This window comes from Crotalus tigris, unplaced genomic scaffold, assembly GCF_016545835.1.
Source record: "Crotalus tigris isolate CLP2741 ecotype Arizona unplaced genomic scaffold, ASM1654583v1 scf7180000020838.190719, whole genome shotgun sequence".
In the NCBI taxonomy this organism is placed as follows: domain Eukaryota; kingdom Metazoa; phylum Chordata; class Lepidosauria; order Squamata; family Viperidae; genus Crotalus; species Crotalus tigris.
This window is the reverse complement of record NW_024098209.1, coordinates 119,790-146,442: the sequence shown is the minus strand read 5'-3', so window position 1 is coordinate 146,442 and position 26,653 is coordinate 119,790. Positions and strand designations below refer to the sequence as shown.

Genomic DNA, 26,653 nt, shown 5'->3' with positions numbered 1-26,653 from the left:
AGAGCAGTTTTAAGAAATAATACTGTGTGAAAATTTTGAATATTGATGATAACCTTCAATCTGTGTCCTTGTACGTCAAGTATTATTTATATTTATAATTATTCCTTCAGTTCCAAAATTAAACATCAATAATGAAATAATCTAAAATCTAAACATAAAGTGACATAATCAACTTAAACTTAAAGGCATAGCTACTTCTATAGCTGTGCCTAATCACACATTGCCTGAAGAAATATAATAGGATCGCTAAAAAGAAGATATTTTATTCATCTCAAATACATGTTTTAATTTTATTAGATTTTTCTAATTGATCAATATGATCCCTCTATAACAGTGGTTCTCAACGTTTGTGTGACGGCGACCCCCGTCACACAAATGTTCTGCGCATGCGCGGCGCCGCGCACATGGGGGCGCCGCCCCCATGTGCGGCGGCGCCCCCTGAGGGGAGAAAATGGCGGATCGCCTTCTTTGGCGACCCCCGAAAAATGGTCGATCGACCCCAAATGGGGTCGCGACCCATAGGTTGAGAACCGCTGCTCTATAAGGTTGCCATAACCAAAATATATGGATCATCTAATCAGAGATATTCCTTATGCTGGATTCTTCTGACTATATGTATATATAATCAGGGCTTTTTTTCTCATAGAATGCCCAGAACAGAGTTCCGGCACCTTTTTTGGATGGAACCTTGTAGGATAGGCATGGCAGGTTGTATGACTTGTGGGAGTTCCGGCACCTTTTTTTTTTTAGAAAAATATGTATAATCATATTTATTTGAAGAAGAAGCAACTAACAACTTGCTTTCAGTCCAGAGCATAGTCTAACAGCTCCTATTGTAGCTCTCTGACACTGTTATTTGCCTCAATATACCTTGCAAGCAAATTTACATCCTGATTTGGAATCCCATGATAGTTTTTCCTCAAAATAAAATGCTCTATTTAAGCATGCTTTGTTTTAAAGTACAAAAATGTGAGGCAGTTTGCCCACAACATACTGCATTCCTCATCTGTACCAGCAGATTCTAATATGGAAACAGTAGAAAAGGTCCAATAAAACAAAGCATCCATAATATCATGTGAAGTCTTATCTTTATTGCATGCCCAATGCTTTGGCTTTGGATCAGAAGAAATCCTACATTAAAATAAATATTCTCAGTCTGAATTCAGAAGCACTTTAGGCAGGGTTAGCAGCAGGCAAGTGATAATAACAAGCTTTTTAGGTATAAAAATTGGATAAGGAACTAGACACAGAAAGAGGCATAAGAAAGGATAACTTTCATATCTGAATGGTTTCCACTTTGAATTGGGCTGAAAGCATATTGTTCAGTGTATCACATTAGTTGTGCACTAATAACTTGGGTTTGATTATTTAAAATGAACAAAAAAGGGCAAAAACACTTATTTATTACTTCCTTTCCAAAGTTTAGCAGAGGCAAATTGTAGCAACCAATTAGGTACCATGAAGCAAATCTCCAGCCACAGAATTTATGGTGAGACTAGAAACATTATATGTCCTTCCAGCCCAGGGCAAGTTGTTTAATAAAGCATATTATTTGTTCTGATGCCTAAGCAAGAGAAAACACAAATACCATCTATTTTATTAGTCTGAATGCCAAAAATTACCTTTCAGTTTTGCCAGCTTTCGGGCTTTTGCCTCACCAATTGAATTATTTTCATAAAAACGCTGATTTTCTCTTGAATTTTCAAAGCTTATAAATTTCTGAGATTTGGTATATATCACAAGTTCTGACAGTGCCAAAGCCATCTTTATTTTCCTTATCTATAAATAATGAAGCAACAATTGAAGAATGATTTAATTATCTTTTTACCACCCTATCAACATTTATACAATGATATCAGATAGTTTTGGTTGACAATCTTTAAGAAGGAAAAAAACACTTCTATTCATATTGCACCAACCCCTACAATAGACCTCAGCTTGGAACATAACAGAAGATTAGATTATGAGATTGGATTTATTTGAAGTTAACTTTCCGTATTACACTCTCAATCTATTCCAACACAAATAACCTGCAATCATTTAAAGCCTAAAAATAATCTTGCTATAACTTTAAGTGATTTAAGAAGCAAAATTAGTTAATCATAACTAATATTTACTGAGGTATTTATACAAAACTAGATGTAGACTAAAAGGATCCTTATAAATGTAAATATAATAAGAGGCAGCCCTGCTTGAACTTAAAAGATAGCAGACATACAAAACCAAGTAAGTTTTGAATCTGGAATCCAAAGTGGTACATTCCTAAAAGTTATCACTAAGCAATAACACAGACATTTTCCAACATTTCTTGAACTTTGAATTCTTTTTCATACATTTTCTTTCCATAGCCCTAAGAAAAGCAAATTGCATTACTTCTGGTAAATGAAAAATAGCAAACCTGCTTGAGATAAATACTGTGTGGTTTATAACAGCACATCCATCATACAAACCAACTTTGAAGTTCAAATATCTTCCTTTGAGAACTTTCCTAACCTTTGAGGATCAAGAAAGAACTTCAAATAGGAACTAAGAAAGATCTATTTTTCTTTGAAAATTTAATTTCACATACATACTTTTTGTTTTTTTCTGGGGGGAACTGCACTTTTCCAACGTGCTTGTCTTTTCTTAACCAGAGATTGTTTTGGGCGTTTTTGCTCATTATTTGACTCATCATCACTTGTCTCCTCCTCTTCAAATTCTCCTGTTTGGCCATGACTGTCCATATCTTTCCTTCCAAGTGTTTCTTCAAGTGTTCCAATTTTTTTATTTTTTATCATAATTTTGAATTTTAGTGCCTATGAAAATAAGTTGATATTATTATAGGTCAATAAGATTCCCCATTAACAGGTGGGATATACTTTTAATTTCAATAAGGTCATTGAAATATATAGTATAAAAGTATCCAGCTCCTCTTCAAAATACTGCCCAACCTGCTCCTCAAGCAAGAGTTTTGAGTTTAGAAGGACACACAAATTGCACACCTGGTCTGCCTGCAGCAGTGCAACCACATCCAGAATAAAAAAAAAAAATGGTAAAGTCCCTATATACAACAGTAATGATTATATTTTTTTAAAAAAAAATGTTACCTCCGGAGAAGGTAATTCAGTTGGCATAGTCTCATCTATTGTAAATGTAACCAGCTTGTCACCCAGAATACCTCTTAGATAATCCACCATAACTTCCTGCTGCTTAGGACTACAATGATTCTCCAAAGACAGTATGAGAGGATAATCAGAGACCTGAAAATGCAATTTCAAAGTTATTAACCTCCTTAATTGCACAAATAGAAAATACATATAACTAAAATAAGCAATACTGCAATTACAGATATTTTCATTAAGACACCAAAATACTATGGCATCTTAAAGTGGTCCCAAGTAAGTAGCTCATAGTGTTTCTTCTATAAAGGGTTTCCTTTCCTTTCAATATGATTGTCTACACTAGTGAATGGAACAAAGCCATCTTGGTGCTGAAGAGACCATACATTCCCTCATCTTTCATCTATTCCTTTCCACTGCAGTTACAGGCATGGGTTGGGACAGAGCTTTTATTTGGTTCTGTTCATTTTTAAGAGGAAAAGTTTCTGCCCAACAGATTGTTTCATGGGCCATGTAGTAGGTGCCTTTTTTTAAATACTACTAATTTCTCATCATCTATCAAAACTCTGAAGTCATGTGGATAATTAATGAAGAATATCTTAAAACATCTGGTACGTATGTCACGCATGTACCTACCACAAAGGCATACTTGTCGATCACTTGAATGACAGTCATAAAGCTAATTTTGTTTGTTAATGTATATCCATGATAAACGACAGGATCATTATTGGGTCCATCCCAGCAATCAATTTCCAGGCACCGGCATCCTTTCATTAGAGCACTTAAAAAAAAAGTTAAAAATGGAGTCATAGATAAGCTACTGAGAAACTAAAAATGAAAACAATTTGCTGGCACTCCTAGGCTGGTTCAAAGCTAATGGAATTGATGTCCTCTAACACAGCTGGGGGATGGAGTGTAAAAAACTTCCATTTCAGAGTCTACAAAATATGGACATTTTGCCTCACAAAGAATTGCAATATGTGGGTTCGGGTCATTTAAAATTGTTTGAGTTAAAAGTTCTTTAAGTTTGTCCTGACAATACCAGCTTTCTTCAACTGCAGTTAGGAGGCAATAATATCTGGTGCAAAGGACTCAGTGCCTGGTCCAGCTACACAATACACAACTAAATTTGTTTCATGAAATTTTGTTAACCTATTTTTGGTAACATTCAGAGATGTTTCTCCATAGAAAATATATTTTAAGATTCTCATGTTTTCTCATGTTTTCAGTCATTTTGGAAATGGCACATCATGGGGCTATTACTACTGGAAGTTGTGGTTGAAAAATACTCTTAGAAAACATGTATTAACAAAAGCACCAGAGATGATTAAAAAGTTGTCTACCTACAATGATGCTAAGAACTGCATACTGGGCTTTTTTTGTCATAGAATGCCCAGAATGGAGTTCCGGCACCTTTTTTGGATGAAACCTTGTAGGATAGGCAAGGCGGGTTGTATGATGTGTTTGAGTTCCAGCACCTTTTTTTTTTTTTACAAAAAAAGCACTGACTGCACATATAAGAAAAATGTAAAGCATATTATATGTAGATCATTTATTTTAACTTGAGTAGTTTGCTCAGAAAAATCCTCAGAAAAGAAATTGAGTTTCTAAAGCAAGTATTCCTCTGAAAAAAAAATGCACAGTGGGCTAGCCAATAGTATTCCCAAAAGTTAATGTTGTAGCACAATTGCTGTGGTACACTATTCAAATTGTGCTTCCACAGCTTCTGGAAAGCAAACTATGAATTGCTATTAGGAAAAGACTATTGCACTGTGAGCCCCTGAAGGACAAGAGTATTAAGATTTGTATCCCAAAGAAAGGACATAAAACTAGGTCCCATTAATTTCAATGGCTTTTAAGATCCCAACATCTGCAAAACTCATTACATAGCATCATTTCCTGGAATACTTTAAAAGGAAAATGGGGAATCCACATATTGAATATTTGCCAACTTTGGCTTTAATTTTAATTTTTCATTTAATCAAATATAGCTTTAGAATCATAAACAAATATTCTAATAGACAATGACTTTGCTAGTTTTGTTAGTGAATCCATCCCCTGAATTCAAGAGATCCAATTAAAATATCCCAGACAGGGATTATCTTCACTCAATCTGTATATATCCAGAGAAAAGTGTACCATTTCTATACGTACTTTGGTCCATTCTCAAATTGTTCTTACTGGTAGTAATTTTTTTTTCTAACATTCAGTAGAATTTGCCTAGCTTAACTTAAATCCATTATTCCATTTTCGGAACTCTAAAATGTTTGAATTATTTAAATATTTAAATAAATATTTACATTTATAAAAATACTTTTCAGGTATTTGCAGAGTGCTCTTGTAGTCCCCCTCTTTTCAAGAAGCTAAATATTCCAAGTTCTTTCTAGCTCTATCAATCTCTATCAATCTGTGAATCTTTTCTAGTTTATCTGCATCTTCTTGAAAGGAAATTGCCCAGAAATTGACACAGTACTCAAGTTTTTGCCTTTTTTATAGACATATCACACTGCTTAGTCAGTTGTGCCTGGAATGACACTAGAGACTGCATCAATATTCACTTGACAATTAATTATTACTCCAAATTCACAAGTATTATTATCCTATACCTATACATTTGACGGCATTTGTCTAAGTTTAATATCATTTTGTTATTTTCAGCCCATTTCTCTAACCAATCAATATTGTTTTAAATTAATTTTTGTTTCCTAGGATATCAATTATCACAGTCAATTTTATGTAATTTGCATGGAAAAGTTATTATATTTGATTCCAATTTGATAAGATTCTTCGAGCAACATTTGAATTCAATTTTTGAACCAACTTTATTCCAATTTTATTATTATTCCATTCAGCCCAGTTAACTACAATGGAGTACTTTGCCAAAAGTCTTGCTGAAGTCAATATATATTATGTCTATGGTATTCTAAAATTTACTAAACAAGCATCCAAATTAAAAATGAGATAACTTTAGCCTGACAAGATTTGTTCTTGATAAATATATATTGGCTTCTGGTAAATACATATTATTTCAAGTTATTAAAAGATTAATTCCTATATGATCTGCTATTTGGTATCAGACTAAGTAGTCTTCAGTTCATTATATCTACTTTTTCCATTTTTCGAATAGAGTATATACAGTACAGTACATACAGCAGATAACTACATTTTCTAGTTAGTGGCACTTCACCACTTTTCAAGTATTTGTCAAATACCAAAAAGATTCTACCACACCATCAGCAAATTATTTCAGAATTCTATGATGTAATTCATTGCCTTCTACTCATTCAAAGTAAAGAGGTCTTAGTACTGTCATTTTCACTAAACAGGTTATTGTGGTTTTTTTTTTTTTTAAGGAGCCTATTTATTTTTCTAGCACTCTCTACAGTTCCAGGCTATCGATACCTATTGTACCTATTCTACATGTCTCTTTCTTACATGTGCTCTTTTTTGTTTTCAGAATTCTGATTAGGATTTTGTGTAAGTTATATAGGTAGTTCTTGACTTACAACATTTAGTGACTGTTCAAGTTACAAAGGCACTGAAAAAAATTGACTTATGATTGTTTTTCACGCTTACAACCGTTGCAGCATTCCCATGGCCACATGATCAAAATTTGGATGCTAGGCAACTGACTCATGTTTATGATGGTTGCAATGTACCAGGATCACGTGATCACCTTTTGTGATCTTCTGACAAGTCAGTGAGGAAGCCAGTTTCACTTACCAGCCATGCTACTAACTTAACAACTGCAAAGATTCAGGTCGTAAAATGGGGTAAAATTCACAACTATCTTGCTTAGCAATGGAAATTTTGGACTCAATATGCTTGTAATTTGAAGACTACCTATAGTAATTTCTTCTATATATTTTTATTAATTGGAATTATTTGCAGTTATGCTTTTAGTTTCACCTGGAATTTGTATCCCTCTTGAACTTATTTTTACATTAGCTTCTTCTCAAATACAATCCATTCAACTTTCTCTGAATTTATTGAAATCCACTTTTCTGAAGTTAAGACACATGATCAATTGTATTAAAATTTAGTTTCCCTTTGCATTAAGAAAAATAATATTAAATGGCTATTTCCTGTTCCTACTATGTCTACTTCCTCAGCTAAGTCTTTTCAAGTAGGAGAGCCAATGGGAAAGAGGAGTCACTCAGAATGAGCAAGCAATAGGTCTCAAGGCACAACTCTTGCACTCAGCAGCTATTCAGGAGATAAACTTTTTACCCCTCACAATTGTGTATATAATCTTTCAAAATAGAGATTATCTGTTCTTTCTTCTTTTTTAATCTCTTTATTGAACTCTACTGGCAAACTACTATTACAACTCTTTGTTCACTCATTTTGTCTGACAGAACCCTATTGAATAAGGTACATGGTTTAACAAAAGTTGTTTTAAAGATAGACATAACAGGAAGCCCTACACAGTCAAGGTAGTACCACCTCAGGGCTAGGGCACAAACACTTATTATGTTAGCTTTTCTCTGAGGAGACAAAGTAGAAACAGCTTATTAGCAGCAAGATTATTGTAAGTCACAAGTGATTCCAAAATAGGCTCTGGAATTATCCTTAGTTTGCTTTTCTTCCCTGTACCCAATCTCTTAAACTCCACCAGGATCTATCCAGAAACAATTAACTACTCTCTTGTAAAATATACAGATAATAGATTAGGTGAAACTTGGCTCAATAGCAGCAACTGCAAGAGGGATCTTGAAGTCCTAATGGAAAAATACTTAAATATGAGTCAGCAGTGTATCTTAGCTGCCCAAAAAGCCAATGCAATCCTAGGCTGCATTAACACAGGGATAGAATCAAGGTCACATGAAGTATTAGTACCACCTTATAAGGCCTTGGTAAGACCACACATGGAATACTGCATCCAGCTTTAGTCAACACAATATAAAAAAAAATGTTGCAGGAATTGAGTATATCTAGTCTAGTAAAAAGAAGGACAAGGGGCGACATGATAGCAGTGTTCCAATATTTAAGGGACTGCTACAAACAAGAGGGGGTCAATCTATTTTCCAAAGCACCAGAAGGCAAAACAAGAAGCAATAGATGGAAATTAATCAAGGAGAGAAGCAACCTAGAACTAAGGAGAAATTTCCTAACAGTAGGAACAATAAACTAGTGGAATGGTTTGCCTTCAGAAATTGAGGGTACTTCATCACTGGAGGCTTTTGAAAAGAGACTGAACAGCCATTTGTTTGAGATGGTACAAGATCTCCTGCTCCAGCAGAGGGTTGGACTAGAATACCTCCAAGGTTCCTGCCAACTCTATTATTCTATTAATTTCTGTTAAAATATTTGGTACTTCTGTGGGGACCCAGCTCAGAACAGGATAAGTCTCACAAGTTCAATGTTAGTTCATTCCTCAATCTGTGCTAATCTTTTTTAACAAAAAGTGTTAAAAGGCTTGTGGGTGTTTAAATAAGCTTTCATATCCTGAAGTATATCATTTAAGCAATATTTAGTGATCTTCCATAAGGATCCATGTGCAGGCCCATAACATGATTTATCTGGGTCTACTACAAATACATTCCTACTCTCTTACTGAATCTTTGACAATGCTTAAACAGTTTTAGGCAACTGATGATCTGACTCATATCTTTTGTTTTCCTGTCCTCCTTTAATCTCCTTTATATTGCTAGTTATTCATAACTTTTAATGGTATGTGTTTCATCATACACAAGTGGACACTTCAGTCAGTACCTTACATTAGAAAACTAAGCATTGTCATGCCTGATCAGTATTTGCAGAAAAAACTATCCTAAAATCTCAAGGCAAAATCTCTAGGCTAGCATGAGAATTGATGGCAAGCAACTTCCATATTCTTGCCAAGAAAATGAGATGGATGCATCCATATAGTTACTACTAGTTCAGCTAGGCTCAGTTAGATTTTTTTTCTCCCTCTTAAGCAAAAAAATGTTCTGTACATACTGTTCCCAGGCCCAAGAAATTAGTATGCTTGGGAGGTCTGTCTCAATTATTAACATATGTTTCTTAAACCTCATACACAGCATTGGCTCCTAAAAAATTCTAAGTTTCAATGTCTGCACAAAGTGCTTGTTCTTCCCTCTTGCTGCTAATCTTCTATGATCTGTTCCTCACTCCTTCCTTCTGTGCACAGAATTTATCCGCATAAATTAAAGAACTCCTGGAACTGAAAAAGCATAGCACAAAACATGGTACAATTCTAGTTCTTAATGAGAAACCCTAGAGTCCTATAAGTTCTCACACTCCTTTATTGTTCATTTTGTTTAATGGTCTGCCTCAAAATGGCTCTAGCAAATCTTAGACACTCTGAACACTCCATATATACACATACATAAATATGGGGAAATGAGTTTGTAAATCATGCAGTGGACTATTTATGGAAAGTAAACATTTTACCCTAGCATGCTTTGGCACAGGCTATATGGGTTTCCTTAGTAAATTTATATTTTGAAAATGTATATTCTTCTGTTTAAATCAAAACCCAGTTGCAACACTAAAATATTTATCTGTCATATTGAATTGTAGTCTAGCCACTTTGCTTTCTATTTGTGGTTTTCAGTGGGTATTTTTAATGATGTTTTAATTTATGCTTTTGAAAATGAGATTCAGGAAAACAGAAGAAGCTGCTCTACTGAACTACTTATTATATTAAACTAATGATTCAAAATGCATACAAATACCTTGCATAGCCCCAGAGGTGACTTGACCCTATTAGCTGATCAGATAAGAGGTAGGTGTTGTGTGAGGATGAAATAAAGTATTCACATAGCGGACGGGACATATCCTGGTAAACAATTCTGTGCTCATTTTTAAATATTGTGCAGTCCTCAGAGGTCACATATCTTATAAATCCTTCAAAGGTCATCTCTTTATTTCTCCTTGCTGAAATCCAGAACATTACAAACATATATATATATATATATATATATATCTCCAGCATGGACACAAACAGAATTAAGCACAAATTGACAATATTCCAGACTAAATATATTAATGTAACACAGAATGTCAGATCACATGTGAAAATCTAAACTGTTCTTGCACTCAGTGATGAGAAATTGAAAGAAAATGAATCACATGTGATAAGTATTTTATATGCTCATATAACTTATTTATCAACTCAGTAATTGAGTGATATCTTTCATGAGCTTTGGCTGATGCACCCTCAGTATATTTTTCTTGCCAGTTATTTAGGTTAAGCCTAACATCTTATAAATGAAATTCCCTCAGAATAGTGTTTGCTGTTCAAATTGATAGAAAATATTATCAGTCAGATCACAAACTACATTTGATATTAGCTAACATACTAGGCTGCGTACTTGTGTGTGCATTTAGTATATATTGTAAAGCAATAAATCCTATCGTATCTTTTCCATGTATAAGATTTAGTACTATGCCAGTGAGCCTTTTAGAATGTTCACCTGGGCACCATTGTATGGACTGTCATACAATCAGTTACATGCCCAATAAATAAAATAAAGCACTATCGCCTTGCAAGTTCTCATCTGAAACTGTCAAAATGACAAAAGATACTATGATCTTATGAGATTTCTACCTCTATTAATTTAGTGAGGTTGTGAGGAAATGCATCTGTGGCTGCACTTGATTTTGTGGCCTAGAGCTACAATTCTGCCAATCCCCAAGTCAGAGTGTATGTCTATTCATATTTTGTACAGAAAATGGTTGAGTAGGACTCAACTAAAGATTGCAGTCTTACGTTCAATCCATTTTAAATTATTTTTACAGACACAATGTAATTTAAAACTCTATTCTTAACTGACTTCTGTCCTCTGATTCTAAAGCAATGCTGCAGCTCTTATTTCCCCCAATTATTGTTCTTTACTTAAAGCGCTTAATTTCCTAACACAACTGGATTTTTTAATGCCCATGTTGAATTTGACACCCAAATCTCTTTAATTTTTTCCTCAGTAAATAGAAAATCTCAAACTTGTTCAAAGATGTTGCTTCAAAACAAAGTCAGTTAAGCACCATTATGATTGTTTTGCCTCCTTTCTATCACACAATATTGATATGATACAGAAATAAAACACCAATGCAGTATAAATATGTGGTGTATCTATTTATTAATTAAATTTATTTGCTACCCATTTTACTCTACCAAGTGACTCTGTATAAAGAGACTCTGGCCCATCTCCATCCACGTATAACCATTTTATAAACCCTCAAGGGATTTTTATCATGAGAGTCCGAGCCTCCCAGAATCTGGGTTAAATTTGAGGTTTCATAGGAGAAAGATTTATTCTACGTAAGAAAGGAATTCTAGTCACACTAGAATATCATGCAATACTGCAAAAGAGCAGACAGATAAAATACATTTGCTGTTAATAGGACTGATTTTCCAAATAAATCTGTATAGGTAGGATACTAATATTTTCTTTTCTTTAGTTTTTAAGAAAAAAAATCATGCATCACATAAATTTATCTATTGGACTTTTTTAAAAAAGGTGTATAACATGTTTCTATTTATATATTTCATATATTTACTCTTGCATTTGGGACTTATGAGGTTCAGGATATAAAAATGGACTCTTTAAAAAGATGCAAAAGGACGAATAAAATGAGGGTTTGAGAATATGAAGTGTATGACTGGCTTTATTTCCACCCAAAGCATATTTTACTTTTATTCTTCCCTTTGATCCTAATTATTTTCAAGGCTCACTTTCTTAGGCTACAAGTTCTTTAGGAAGAGAGTAACTGTATTTGTCAAGGAGGAACACTTTCCTACATCTAGGCTGCAACTAATTAAATGACTGCATTCATTGTTATATGTACTTCAAAATGTTAAACAGAACATAAGTTACAGTCCTGAAGACAATATACCATCTCTCACCCTCCTATTCCAATGTGGCAAGTAGAATGTATATGCAGCGTATGGTCTGTTTTTATCTACTGTGTCTTAAGACTGCCACGTTCCACAAGCATTCTGTTATTAATGTTCTAGCAGGTCTCTGTTATACAAATTTGATGCTGTTGCTAAGTGCTAAGAAGCTAAGAAGACAATAGGACTAAAAATACTATTTTCAGATGCAAAGGTTATGAAGGCAAACGACAATTAAAAAGACTGTTTTAGATGTTTAAGGCAAGAGGAAAGTTTAATTCTTGTAGCCGCTAGATCAAAGGAGATTGGCTTGCGTACTATCTTTCACAAATATGCTCCTTTTCAGAATCCATTTTTGGCTCTCTTTGCATACTCATCCATATGCAAAAGACAACTCATATGTGGTCACATGCAATTATGGGATACTGTACATAAATTGCCACTATGTAAACAGAACCTTGTTTTTATCTAGCCCAGTGATGGCGAACCTTTTAGAGACCGAGTGCCCAAACTGCAACCCAAAACCCACTTATGCATCGTCGAGTGCCAGGTGGGTGTGGCCCATTGGCAGGGTGTGGTCAATTGGGTGGCCGTGGCCCATTGGGTGGGTGTGGCTGTGGTGGTAACGGCAGACTGGGTGGGACTAAAAAGTTCAATCAATCAATTCCAACTTTGCAAGAACTTTTTTTTCCTGCAAGAAGTTGAAATTGACTGATTGAACTTTTTTTTTTTTACACAAGGCGACGGAGGCCTAAAGCGAAAAGATTTTATAAAACCCAGCTGAAGGCCTAGGACTCGGGCGACGAAGCACATGCCCACAGAGAGAGCTCTAAGTGCCGCCTCTGGCACCCGTGCCATAGGTTTGCCACCACTGATCTAGCCTACCCAATGACCTACCAAATTTTGCAAAGTGGAAGACCCCGACAATGAATCTGCTATAGCCATATGATTATTTATATCGAGATCTTAACTATATGAGACTGTGACACTCCTTGTGTACAAAAATTGAATATTCCATTATTTTTAATGCAAGAAAAAAAGAAGTAGAAAAATAACAAAAGCAAATCAAGAAACAATTTGTTTTTTGCTAATATACAAACTTTATTATCTAGTATCAAAAAATTCAAAATATATATTTTTCTCTCTCCATCTTTGGAGCCTATAAATACAGTCACAAATATATCAGTAAATAATGTATTTGTATGCTTGTAGGCTTATAACTTAATATATTTTCTTCCTAAGATGACTTGCAAGATTGATTGAGTTTACATTAAATATCTGTTCACAATTTCCTGAACAGAGGACTTTAAAACAAAAATCTCCACTTGAGAAATCCCTGGCAAAGCAGCTACTAAACAATAAGTCACTACTGGCAAATGGACTAGACATGCAATTTCATGCCATTTAGCCATGACAATAATTTAACAATTTTAGCTTTTAATTTAGTAAAATTAATTGCTGGGGCATTTTTTCTCATAAAAGTGCCATGCAGTGATGGAAAGTTAGCTTTTCTGCACTGTGGTGCATTTCAGTGATTTTGACATGTTTTCCTAAGCTACAGAACAGCAAATATGGGAAGTTTCAAGGTGTGTTTTCCGGAATATATGGAAGACAGCCACTCAAAAACCATGTGGACATGTGATGACTAGGAATCAAGCTAAACTCAGGGACTACATTATAAACATGCTCACACACAATATATTATACCTAACTTCCTTTTTTACAACCCAGTAATCCCTTAATTCGGGGTACAGTTGGGGCGACTGGATGGAGCTGAGAGTTTACTGGCCGGATGCCCTTCCTGACACTACAAATGTTTTTTCTTTGCTTCCTAGGAGAGAAACCTCTGCCGCTATCTAGAACTGAATTCTCAACCTTCTGAGTGGGAGGCAAGAGTCTTCACCATAGGCCACAATGCCACTCACTATTATACCAAAGAAACCTAAAATAATAACATATTATTCTTAATTTATTCCATTTGTTTTATTATGAAATGTATACGCTACCCATCGCAGCAAGAGGAGGTTCTAGGTAGCTTACAAGTAAAATAAATAGAATAAAACATTAAAATAATAAAATAATAAATATTAGCATTAAAATTAAACTTAAAATTGACAAAGATGGCGAGAAAAGGAGAGAGGTACACATGGGTTATAGATAGACCCTTCTGTTAGTTCATTAGCTACCTCCAGTATGATGTTCCCCTATAGAGGCCTCAGGCCAATTGGTAGAACCTGGTCTTCAGGCTCTTTTGGGAAGCCAAGAGAATGGGTGGAGATCTCACCTCAAGAGGCACGATATTCCAAAGGGACTATTTGGTGGACATGTGGGAAGGCAAAGGCTTATTGGAAAAATATACATATGTGGTTAGAAAAAATATTGGACAAATAAGTGGATTTTAAACCTGAACTGTTTTTACTAGGCATTATGCCTGAAAAGACTAATAAGCAGAAATTATATTTAATTTTACACATTACCACAGCAGCGAGAATAATTTTTGCACAATACTGGAAGAATGAAGGGTTGCTATCAGAGGAAGAAATAATCAGGAAAATATTGGAATGTGCAGAGATGGACAGATTAACTATGAGGTTGAAAGACAAAGAAGATACAGACTACTATCAAATTTGGAATTTATTTTATTCTTGGTTAGAGAAAAGAATGAAGGATTAGGAATTGAACATGTATTAGCTTAGCAAACTCCAGACAACTTGTTGATTGGAAAAATTAACATATGTTGATGAAAAAAAAAATAATTAAAAAAAGGAAATGGGACAGCTGACATTTTTAAGCCTGGTTTTTTTTTGTTGTTGTTGTTTTGAATAAGAAGGAAAATGACACTTAAACCCACCCAAACCTGAAAAACGACCCCAAAATATGTTGCCAAAATTAAACATTTGCCATCAACTTCTGGCTCAAGCTCAGCATAATAGGGGCCACACATAGCATAACACATTCTATCTATGCTCTAAATTTTAAAAGAAAAACAATTGTTAATAATTTTATTTAGTTAATTTAATTATTAAATTACTTGTTCTAGTCTATTAAGATTTGAGTGAAGATTTCCTCAGAAGAAAAAAATACAATAAAAGAAACAATATAAAACACAATACAGATAAAGAAAAAAAAGAAATAATTAAAAAAAACAACTTCTGATCTCCATTGCAGCAGTTACAAACTTATTATCCATTCTCCCTTTCTAAGAATACATAGCATATTCCTCTGTATCCCATATTAAACTGTTTTTATGTACAAATGCAAAAATCACCAACTCATTTTTTTCCATTTTCAGCAAAAAGTCCATAAAGGATTTTCAGTCTTTTATAAAAGTATTTAGTTTTATCCCCGATCAAACAGATCAATTGTGCCACCTCTGTGCCATCTTCACAATCCATTCCTCCTTAAGCAAAGTTTATCCCTGTAACTCGCAACATAGTAATCTTTTCCTCAATTTCTTATTGTATTTGTTCTGCCTATCCTTCTTTTTGATGCAACTGTGTCTCCTCCAGTTCCAATAGTCTGATAAGTATATCTTTGAATATAATCACTTCTGAATTGTTAATCCATAACAATGTTAATATGTTGTTGTAGAACCTGGCCTCTTCTCTTCTTCCTGATAAAGAGCACAAGCATGTACTGTATCTCTTGGTACATTTCTTGTTACAATCTTTGGATATCTTGTATTAATTCTGTATACTTTGACCATTTTTGCATCCCTATCTTTGTCTCCTTCCAAAAATTTTTAGTAAGGTTTCAACAACTCTCTAATATCTTCACCAGGTTCCTCTGGAGCTGTTTTCAGCCTAGAAAAAAAGTGTTTCTCTTTTTTCCAGTAGTGCCAAATTATCCAAATTTCCATTTCTGTCTTATTTTCCAAAATTTCAATTTTTTCCTTTAAACTGTTTAACTTTTCCGTGTCAACTCTACAATGAGTATGGCTGCAGCCATTTTTTCTTCTCGTTCTAGGTTGCCACATTGAACGGAGGGGTGTTGCCCAGGTGCTTTGTTAGTCAAAATAATTTTCTGTCCCATGGGAACCAAAGTATCTACTGCTCCTGCGACCAGGGACTGGGCATTGCATAAAAAGCCCGCCAAATAAGTATATTGGGGAACGTAATTGCTTGCATAGGGTGGGACATTAAACTTTGTAATTGGTCAATTGTTACTTGTGTATTCAGATTTGGTTTCACTTTTGACTGTGCCAATACTTTGTACCTAATAAACATGTTCTTTGAGGAATTTTCAAGCCTCAGAGTTTTACTTTATTCATCTCTGTCTATAGGACCTATGACACTCCATTCATCTGTATTAGAGATTTTTCAAGTTTTTGTTTTCAATATTTGCAAATCTTTCCATTTTTTCTAGTGAAATCAGATCACTTTTAGTTGATGCAGTCATAGTTGCTGTTATCTCAGTCAGGGCTTTTCAACCAGTGGTACGGGTACCACCTGTGGTACATTGGCACCTGGCAGGTGGCACGCGGCCATCCTAGAAAAGTGGTAGTGGGGGAGGGGAATGAGCTGAACTGGTGGTAGCACTGCACAAGCCTGAGCAAGAGATGGCTAGAGCTGCAGGGCTGTCAGGGCTCAGTGGAAGCACCAGGATCAGTGTCGCTTTCCAGCTGATCAGCACTTCTTCGGGGCTGCCAGGACTCAGTGGAAGCACCAGGATCAGCTGGAACTCAGCGCTTATCCTGGCGCTTCTGCTAAGCCCAGAAGAAGTGCCGATCACCTGGAATGTTGCAGTATCTCCAGGGTCTTGTGATTTACATTCAGATGCTTGGCAACTGATTCATATTTATGACAGTCACAGTGTCCCAGGGTCATGTGAAGTGACCAAAACCTGCTGCAACCACCCAGCAGATAGGTGGAATAAAAACCAACACCCCCCCACCCCAGCTCCACTGCCGCTCAACAGAAATGCTCACAATAATGAAAACTTCAGAAAGGAGGAAGAGCGCCGCTGGGTGGGCAGGCACGTGTCTTGCTTGGCTGTGGCTTGGGGGGCACTTTTTTCAGTGCCATTGTAACTTCGAACAGTCATTAAGTGAGCTATTGTACGTTGAGGACTACCTGTACTTTATCGCTTTTTTACTTTTTTGGGGGGGGAGTCATCAAGTTTTTGACACTTTGCTAGGCGACTGGTGGTACCCGATTATTGCCACATCCTAAAAGTGGTACAATGGGTGAAAAGTTGAAAAGCCCTGATCTCAGTTACCAGTACTGTGACTAATACTTCTTCCCCATTTCTATAACTATCTTTCATAAAACCTGTGCCACCATTCCTTTTTCTGTTATTTGCTCTATAACCATGATCTTCTCCTTTTGTTATTTTTGCTTCTCTTTTAGTAGTACTCATTTTTCTTTTAATTCACAATCCAGAAATGAGAAATAGAAAATAAAGAGAGGCTTTTTTCCCTTAACTTTTTAATCCCTTTAGCACTCTGTAGTTCTATATATGGTCCTTTACAGCTTCCAATTTTCTTTGTCTCTTTATTTATGGAAATCATCCAATCGTCCTTTGTAACAAGTTTAAATAATCCTTATAGGAATGTGTATTATATTTAATTAATTCAAAAGTACTTTAATAAACAATATTCCAAATTCAATGGTTCCTGCAATCTATTTTAAGCTTTCTTAGTTTTCTTTCTTGGCAAACTTTTAATTATCTTTGATAGAGGATAGATAGTCCAATTAGTTCTAAGTGTTAATGACCACATTCATTAGTAAATGTTTCATTTCGTCATCTACATGGCATGACATAGACATAGTGTAGTACTCGTCTCTAGGTAAGCAGGCTTATATAAGTGAGACTAGTCCTGTTTTCCCTAAGTGCTGTATCAATTCAGAATGGTAAACTAATTACAGCTGTCATTTATACTTTCAGAGCCAGTAAGAGGATTATTCAGTGTTTCTAGATGAACACTATTCCATTTAATTCCATCTTACTTTATTTTATTCCATTTAAGTCTATTTATATATGTGAATGGCACCCAAATTAGCCATCACTATCTTATCTCCGTCTTGATTTTTTTTATGTATCTTACTCACAGTTTAACATCAGGTACAGAAATGGGGACACAACCAATTCTTCCTGACTAGTGTGAATAATTAATCTCTATTCTCTTCTGTGACATTTCCATGTAATACCCATAATGCATTAGTAAGATTTTTTTTATCTGTTTCTTCACTTTATTTGTCTCAGGAAAATGTTGCTTCTATCTTTTCTGTGTGTGTGTGTGTGAGTGTGTGTGTGTGTGTGTGTACGTACGTACATACATACATACATACATACGTACACATTATACGCATAAAGCATAGGTCTATTCGGGGGAGTGTCTTTTGATTTTCTTTTTAAAAATGCAATATCCACAACTAAATAGCGTGACATGAAATGTATAGTGAAATGGATCGAAAACAATTTCATTTTCATATATAAGTAAGAAAATTATTTTTGGAATAACCAAATAATTGTTGATGGAGTGTAACACTTAAGAGTCAGACAAAAATCTTTCCAGACTGTGATCCGCATCAGCATTAGTGTCATACAAGGCAATCCTAATTTCAAGACAGATGCTCTGTACTTCTGATTTAACACTTTATGACTTAGCATACACATTCTGAAATATTGTAAAATATTTTTAAACAATGCATATGAGCTAAATATAATTAAAGTTAGAACACTATAGGGATTAAGGCCAAGTACACTAATTACTTTTAACATACTCAGAATAGACAAATGTAGGATTTGGCTATGCTTAAACTTGCAAGGATTACAGTATCTGGAAAATTAAAACGTAAATCCTTTATTTTTAGTATTTCTACTGTTTTCATCCTTCCCTAAATCTTTTAATTTTTATATACCTTTAATTTTTGACACCTACAGGTCAGAAACATGCTATATAAATATTAGTCCTTTCTGATACTCATTTATTTTGTTCTTTTAAGTGTGAGGGTTGATTCTCATATTGATAAGACATCTAATAGCAAAACAGAAACAGGGCGATCTCTTTCACCCCCAAAAGCAGGTTTCTAGGCCCCTGCATTTGAAAGAGTATAAGGACATGGAAGATGGTTTTTCCATCATATTATCTATCGTGGAAATTCATAGCTAATGTAAGGACCCACCTCAATCAGTTCTCCCAGGAAAGCAGAACTCTTGAAACAGCATCATTTCAAAAGGAACTTTTATTGGGAGGTGTTGACAGCAGGAACAGAAGGCAGAATCTGAAGGTTTCCCACACAAATCAAGTAATTAAAAGTGTCCATAGTAGCCCCACCCTGTCTATCTGGATGGTTTAAACAGGCCAATCTGCAGGTGTGAAAACACTGTGAGAACAGAGCGATAAGGCGCCACTTCCAAGGGTGTTAGGTATCTGCACCGTTTCTTCCACGCTCAGAGATAAGGCAGATGGCCGGAGGTACATTCCATTCTCACCCCATTAGAGACACATCAAAGAGGATAGAGCAAAAGACAGAGCAAAGCAAATACACATAGGCACCTCAAGCTTTCCCTCCCCCCCTCCCAGGAGAACGGCAGAACCCAAAAAGAATAAGAAATCCCATCCACACAGAACATAGGGTTCTGACAGCTATAGTCTAAAAATGGCAAAACCAATTGGGTGATCAAAGTCTGCCTGGCACATAAAAAGGCACATAAAGTCTCTCAGTTATTTCCATCATTTTGAAGCCTGTGACCATTGCTGTTGTCTATATATTAGTGCCTCATTTAAGAGTAGAATACTCACTTGGATTCTTATGTAGTAATCTTAATCTTCCTTCTAATAAATATTACTAATCAAAGTTCTGAACGATTTGTTCTTTCAATTAACTTTTCCTGTCCAGTTTGTTAGGAGGGAAATCTGAGACTATGTATGGAGGGCCTTAATTTCTCTTATGCCTTAATACCAAGATAAAATAATCTTATTCTTTAAAGTCTTTAACAGAATTCATAATTAGCATTTTAACATCTACATATTTTTGGAGCTCTTGATTTTATTTGATAATGCTATTTTAGCTTTGCTTCTGTAAAGTCATATTATGTTTATAAATTTATCTAAGATTACTTTATGGATCCTTGTAAGTGGAAAACAGAATATTACTATTCAAAATAAGTACAAATTAAAAAGTCTGCAATGCATTCAAGCTTTGAAAATATCAAATTTTATATACATAATTCACGTATGGTCATTTTTTAAAATTCTATTAGCAATTCTAAATCTTTTTAAGAATGAATCTATGTAAATTTAATGAAGATTGGGTTTTTCAGATTTACCAGCATTTGATTATATCTGTCATTTTATTCTGTATTGTCTTTAAGACTTTTCTGTACAGTCTGCTTTCAGTTACAATTACAGACTGGATATCATCACTTTTTCCCATGCTACACAGCTTATAGTCTGAAGATGTCATAGTTATGTTGACTTAAATCTTAGTGAGAGGCAGATGAGAAGAATTATCATATTAGACTAACTAAATATATCACTGGTCTTTGAAACCATTGGCTATGAAGTACTGATTATGCCTATGAGACCTGGCAACTGTTTACTTAATTGTGGGATATATAATTTTTAATTTAATTAATCATTATCGGGAAAAATCTGTATCAACAGATGTCAAATACTGTATAAATTAGGAATAAAATTTCAAATTGTCCAGAGACTTTTTTCCAGAATGTATTTTCTTATTTATGTCTGCAGGATGTAAATATTGCAAAGGTGGAAATGTTAACCCTTTACATACTATCTGTTCCTTACCCACGTGCAATTTTCAGTGCAATATGCATAAAATGGTACCATCACAAGACTCTACCCTTAGCTTTTATTTTAGATCATTTGTGAATTGTAAAAATATCTGAGCTCAGCAGCAATCATTTCTCAATCCAACCACCACCAAATGAAGGAAAGGACACTATACTCCAGCAGCAACTGGCTTAAATTAAATGAAAAAAATCCCTATATGGACATATTGGCCTTTTTTTAAGAATGACCAGATAAGCAGGGTATCTTTGTCCAAAGCTGCTTTGGAAAGCAGGACAAAATAGCACACAATTATTCCCCTCTCCATCATCCCAATTCCATTAAAAAATGCCAGCAAATAGAAGAATATTTTTTAGCATGACAACTGAAAGACAATTCCATCTTTACTATCTTTTAAGTAATTTGTATTGAAAAATCTATGCTATTTCAATATTAAAAATGATCCATATTTTTATATTTGAAAATTAGATTCCTGAGAGTATGTTTTATTTCTAAAGTAATTTGTGTAGTATTACTGAATTCCATTTGGTAAAAAAATGTGATATTCAGGAATTAAAAATATAGCATACCTTCTTCAACGGGCTCAAATTTTGCAATAAGTTGAGATGCAATTGTTTCATCAGCATTATCCTGAAACTGTTCATTTCTGAGAAAGCCAACTAGATTTGGTAGTGATAGTATTCTGTGGTTTGGAGAGTGGATTGTGAAGAGCTCATGAATTTCACATCTATGTGCTATAGCACGATATATTCTTCTAAAATCCTCTATAGTAATGTTTCCAGCCTTGAATGAATCACTTGTCTGGTTTAAAAGAAAAATAATAAGATACATATAATACATGATATCATGAATAGAAAAAGAAAAACACCAAAAAATATTCAGTTACTCTTCTTAGATATTTATTGTACCAAGAAGGCACTGTGGTCCAACAGAGCAATCTCTATTTCTACTGCTGTTGTCACCCAATATTATAGTTATCTTGTAATATTGTTAGTAGGGATCAATTCACCCAAGCTCATGTGGAAAGTTTCTAGCTGGCCAGTTCACCAAATACAACAAACATATCTTCACTGCTTGGAGAAGATCAGCACCACATGAAGTAGATTCCTCTAAACTAGAGGGCTCAGGTAGAAGGCTAGATTTAATCATTCAACCAAATTCAGCTCCCTGATATTGTCTTTTAAAACCAGGTACACATAAACTTAAAACTTAACATAAGAAAAATCCTCTAGCAATAACTTAACACTAGTTCAGCATTTTATTCCAACCATAACCAGCCTCCTACTTTCAATAGGACATCTAATCAAGCAGCTATCTAGTGATATTTTTTTTTCAAAACAGAAACAGAATAGAAAACAAGTCACATTTTAGACATTTATGAATCTTTATGGAATGGGCTTCTGTAGAGAGGATATTTTGTATTCCATGCCACTGAAAAGCTTTATTTCAATGTATACTGATATAAAGTAATATAGTAATTATTATAACCCTGGGCTGCTATAAAGCAGACTTGTAAGCATTACCTGTTAGGAAACCAATTCTTGCTTCAATAGCATTTGCAGCTAGAAATAACTTATTTTTTCAGTCATGCTAATATTGTATATCCTACTATAAATCACCCAGAAATTATAGCATCACTTTTTTCAGGCAATATTTAGTTTTCTCATCTGAATACAAATCTGAATACAATTTCATTTAGTACAAATGAACTGTACAAAATTAAACATGACTTCTCTTTAGAGCAGAGGTTCCCAACCTTTTGAGCACCAGGGACCAGTTCCGTGGAGATAGGTTTTTCCACGGACCACGGAGTGCATGGTTTTGTGTGCTGCCTGCATCCCACGGATGGGGCCTTGCTTGTTTGTGCAGACCGGTTGCTGACATGCCATGGCCTGCTACTGATCCATGGACTGGGGGTTGAAGATCCCTGCTTTAGAGGGTCAAATTTGAAATGGGAAAGATGCCCAGCATGGGCACATCACTGTATTTGGCAAATTCCCCCATTTCAAATCTTAAGTACAATTTCCTCTTTAAACTCAAAAATTTACATATCTCTACTTTTGTTATCATTTTAGGCTGCTGTGATTTCACACACATACATGCACATTCCAATCCCGGGGAACAGATTTTTAGGAGCATTCTGCTCTGTGCAGGTGGCAAGTTCAATTCTTTTTCTCTCCTTTAATCTGTTAAGTCTTTGAGTCAATCCTGGTTCAGAGACTTAGCTCAACCCAAACACCAGCTATTTAACCATATGGTAGGTTCCTACATTCTGAGTGTAATAGAATACAATTTTTATCACTTTAAGACATATCCCTCTCCATACTTGTTAATATTCAAATTAAATGTTATTGAACTTTACTAATATTTACCTGTCATGTCTATGAATGCAAACTACAGTAATTTGGGATAGACAGGTCTTTTCCTGCCAGATCTACAATTGCATAAGTCAGCTTAATGGGATTGGAGTCTATATAGATAAAGTTGGCTTCCCCCTCTACTTCTCCTGTAATTGGACGCTTAGATGATAAATAGCCATCTTTCTTGTTTTTACTGCGTCCATGGTGGAAGGAAATAAGAGGTAGCAGATGGCCCTTTATCCAATAGGTTTCTAATCTTATAGTGAGATAGGATCAGAGGCAGTTAAGAATTATGTCTCTCAGATTGTCCTGCTATCCCACCCACCCAGTCCCAAACCAATCGTATATTTAAAAATAGCTTGAAAAACAGCTGACTGGTAGGGAGAGAAATTTGTGAAATCCCAGGAGCTAACAAGCACTAAAGGATACATAAGTTAACTTACTAATGTGCCCCTCCCAGTCCCAATAGCAGAGTTGGGTGAAGTGGCAGGACAATCTGGAAGTCTACTACTCCCCAGTTTTTTGATATGGTGGACTAGAAATATTACAGTTAAAGAGCTCTCTCTGCATCCACATCTGATCCTGCTTTATTTCCACTCTGGTGACCAAGGGAGCAGAGAGGATTGCAAAATGAAGCAGGATGGCTTCTTTTATTTAGCCAGGCAACCTTTGCCATTCAGCTGAAAGGCCAGTGTTCGATCTGCAAGGTAGAAGGCTACCTTGTTAAAGAGGACAGCCCCATCCATCCCACAAATCAGTAGCTAAACCCATGAATTTGTCAGATTCAAATCTACCTCCTCCCTCAGCCCCTTTCCCATTAAAAAAAGCAATTAGTGGCTTTTATCCCACTAGCAAGTGCTATTCAGTGAGAGGGAAATCACCTTCCTTTCTCTGTCCTGTAACAAAACTGGCCTCATTATTGTGGCAGAATTAGAATACTTTTCTGCTGACTCAAGGAATGGACTTTAATACAACTATCTGCTGTTTTCAGTCTAACTAGGATGGATCCAGGTCATAATTTTTAAGGGTTCTGACAAGTAAAATCTAAATCAGTTTTTAAAAAATTCATCCCAAACGATTTTGATTATATTTAGCCATTTAAACAAATTAATCATATTATCTACAATGCACTCCTTATTTTATCTAGCAATAGCAACAGCAATAGCAGTTAGGCTTATATACCACCCCATGGTGCTTTGTAGCACTCTCTCGATGGTTTACAACAGACATGTCAAACTTGCGACATCACGTGACGTCGCGCAACGTATCGGGCCAGTTTTGCCATTGCTGGCAATGGGGTGGGCGTGGCTTCCGGATGACATGTCCGGCCCATGGGCCGGCAGTTTGACACCCCTGTTTTACAATATCAGCATATTGTCTCCAACAATATGGGTCCTCAGTTTACCAACCTCAGCTGAGTCAACCTTGAGTCTGTCAGGATCGAACTCCAGACTGTGGGCAGAGTTAGTCAACAATTATGCATTCTAATCATTGCTCCACCAGGACTCCTATCTATCTATTATTATCTAGAAATATGGCTTGCTGATTTCATTAGCACTAATTTCTCCATGCTATAAGACTGCTACTATTTTTCAACAATTTTTTTTTGTTAAAAAAAACCCTTAAATGCACATATATTTCTAACACGCAGAAGGTAAGACAAAGAATGGCTCTATCATAACAGAATATTTTATTTCAGAACATATTATAAATAAAAGATTTTTACCTCAAGGAAATATTTAGAATATTTAAATTATTTTTAAAATATTTAATTTTATCAGTTATAGTTAATAGTTTAAGGTTAATTAATTATCCTTCAGTTATTTTAGCAATGTCATCAAAGTGACAATGTGGATATACTATCCTTTCAGAGGTGTAAAGTTTTAAAGGAAGCTCTTAGAGGATTGTTGCTTACAGGTAGTCCTCAACTTACAACTATTAATTTAGCATCTATTTGAAGTTACAAAGGCACTGAAATAAATGTGACTTATGTCTAGTCCTCTCACTTACATCTTCACAGCATCCCCATGATCATGTGATCAAAATTCAGGATCTTAGTATCCTGTTTGAATTTACAACAGTTGCAGTATCCTGGGGTCATATGATCGTTATTTGTAACCTTCTCAACTGGCTTTCCATAAGCAAAGTCAGTGCAAGAAGCCAGATTTGCTTAATGATCATGTTGCTTCTTTTAACTGCAATGATTCACTTAACTGTGGCAAAAAAAAAGTTTATAAAATCAGGTGCAATTCTCTTTGCCTTGCTTGCAACCAAAATTCTATTCTGAATTGTAGTTGTATGTCAAGGACCACCTATACTAAGAAATGTAAGCAATCTATAAATATTGAAACTTCCAAACTCTTTTGATAGAACAGCTCAGTAGGTGGTTCTCTTTTAAAGCAGTGAGGCTTCTAGAGCAGAAAAGACCAACAGCTCTGTTACTTTAGTGCAGTGGTTCTCAACCTTTTTAATGCCGCGACCCCCAACCGGTCGTAAGTCGAGGACTACTCTACTGGTGCAGCACCCTTTGCAGAATGGGACTTTTGGCGGGCTCAGCAGGGCAGAGACAGCCTGGACAATTCCCATTGGCTTTTGAAAGCCAATAGAATTAGACTCTATTCAAGAGAGTTTATTCTATTGGTTTTCGAAAACCAATAGAATAAAAGGGAGTAGCACAGCTAAGGAAAAGGGGGGAAAAATGGCGGACTGCGTTGTTTGGCGACCCCCGTGAAATGGTCATTCGACCCCAAATGGGGTCCCGACCCCCGGGTTGAGAACCACTGCTTTAGTGGGTGTTTGGTGAAATTACTGTTAACCACACTTAAAAAGGCAAAGTTCACAAATCAGTCTGTTTCTGGAAAGGTGGATTAGGACTTCCCTTTAGAGAGAACACAATGCCAGTCTTTTATTGGCTAACAAAGAAAGCCCTACATTACCTTCACTGAGCATGCACTGCTCAACTGCTCAACTCTATCTCAGTACTGTGGCCCTGATACAGAGTACCTCTATGATTGTTTTTGCAAAAGGAGATTAAATTGGGCACTTCTAATTAGGATTTATGATTGGATATATACAGCTACTGCACTAAATTAACTAATACAATAATTTTAAATTGTGGCCACTGCCAATACTGCTTGCATGATATTCCACCAATTTACCATGGATATTTAGTGTGTCTATTGGTTTCTTTCTGATATTTAATTATCATACATGGCACTGTAAGAAACACACAATTGTCCCACAAAATAATTGCCACTGCCCCAATGATCACTGAAGGATATGATAACTAAATTGGTAAATATCTAGCTAGCATGTTATATATTTATCTTTAAAAATAAAAGCATGTTATTATTACTTCTAAAATGATTAAATAATAATTTCTCACCTTAAAAATGTATTTCACATGAATATAATCAAAAGGAATGTCAAATTTATTAAGAAGTTCCAGGGTAGTTTCCAAATTAATCTTTCCTTTTCTAAACCTGTCATGGATAATGCTTAAAAACCATGTAAATGAAAAGCTGGTTAAGGGAATCAGAAATAAATATAAATCATAATTCTCATTTTGTTTTGGTGCCAAGCTGAAATATACATACCA

The 26,653-nt window shown here is 35.3% G+C and overlaps 1 protein-coding gene across 2 annotated transcripts in view; it reads right to left on the bottom strand.

Moving 5' to 3' along the window:
• PLCZ1 (phospholipase C zeta 1) overlaps positions 1–26,653 on the bottom strand; it is a 42,821-nt gene that overhangs the window by 14,334 nt on the left and 1,834 nt on the right. For both annotated transcript variants that reach the window (XR_005559794.1, XM_039368567.1), the window contains exons 2-8: positions 26,441–26,564; positions 21,265–21,496; positions 9,779–9,980; positions 3,735–3,879; positions 3,087–3,239; positions 2,574–2,795; positions 1,623–1,779 (exon numbers count right to left, since the gene is read on the bottom strand). Coding sequence is in view for 1 of the 2 variants with exons in the window: in XM_039368567.1 (XP_039224501.1) it covers positions 1,623–1,779; positions 2,574–2,795; positions 3,087–3,239; positions 3,735–3,879; positions 9,779–9,980; positions 21,265–21,496; positions 26,441–26,564 (1,235 nt within the window). In the remaining variant the exon portion in view is untranslated. The remainder of the gene's footprint in view (positions 1–1,622; positions 1,780–2,573; positions 2,796–3,086; positions 3,240–3,734; positions 3,880–9,778; positions 9,981–21,264; positions 21,497–26,440; positions 26,565–26,653) is intronic.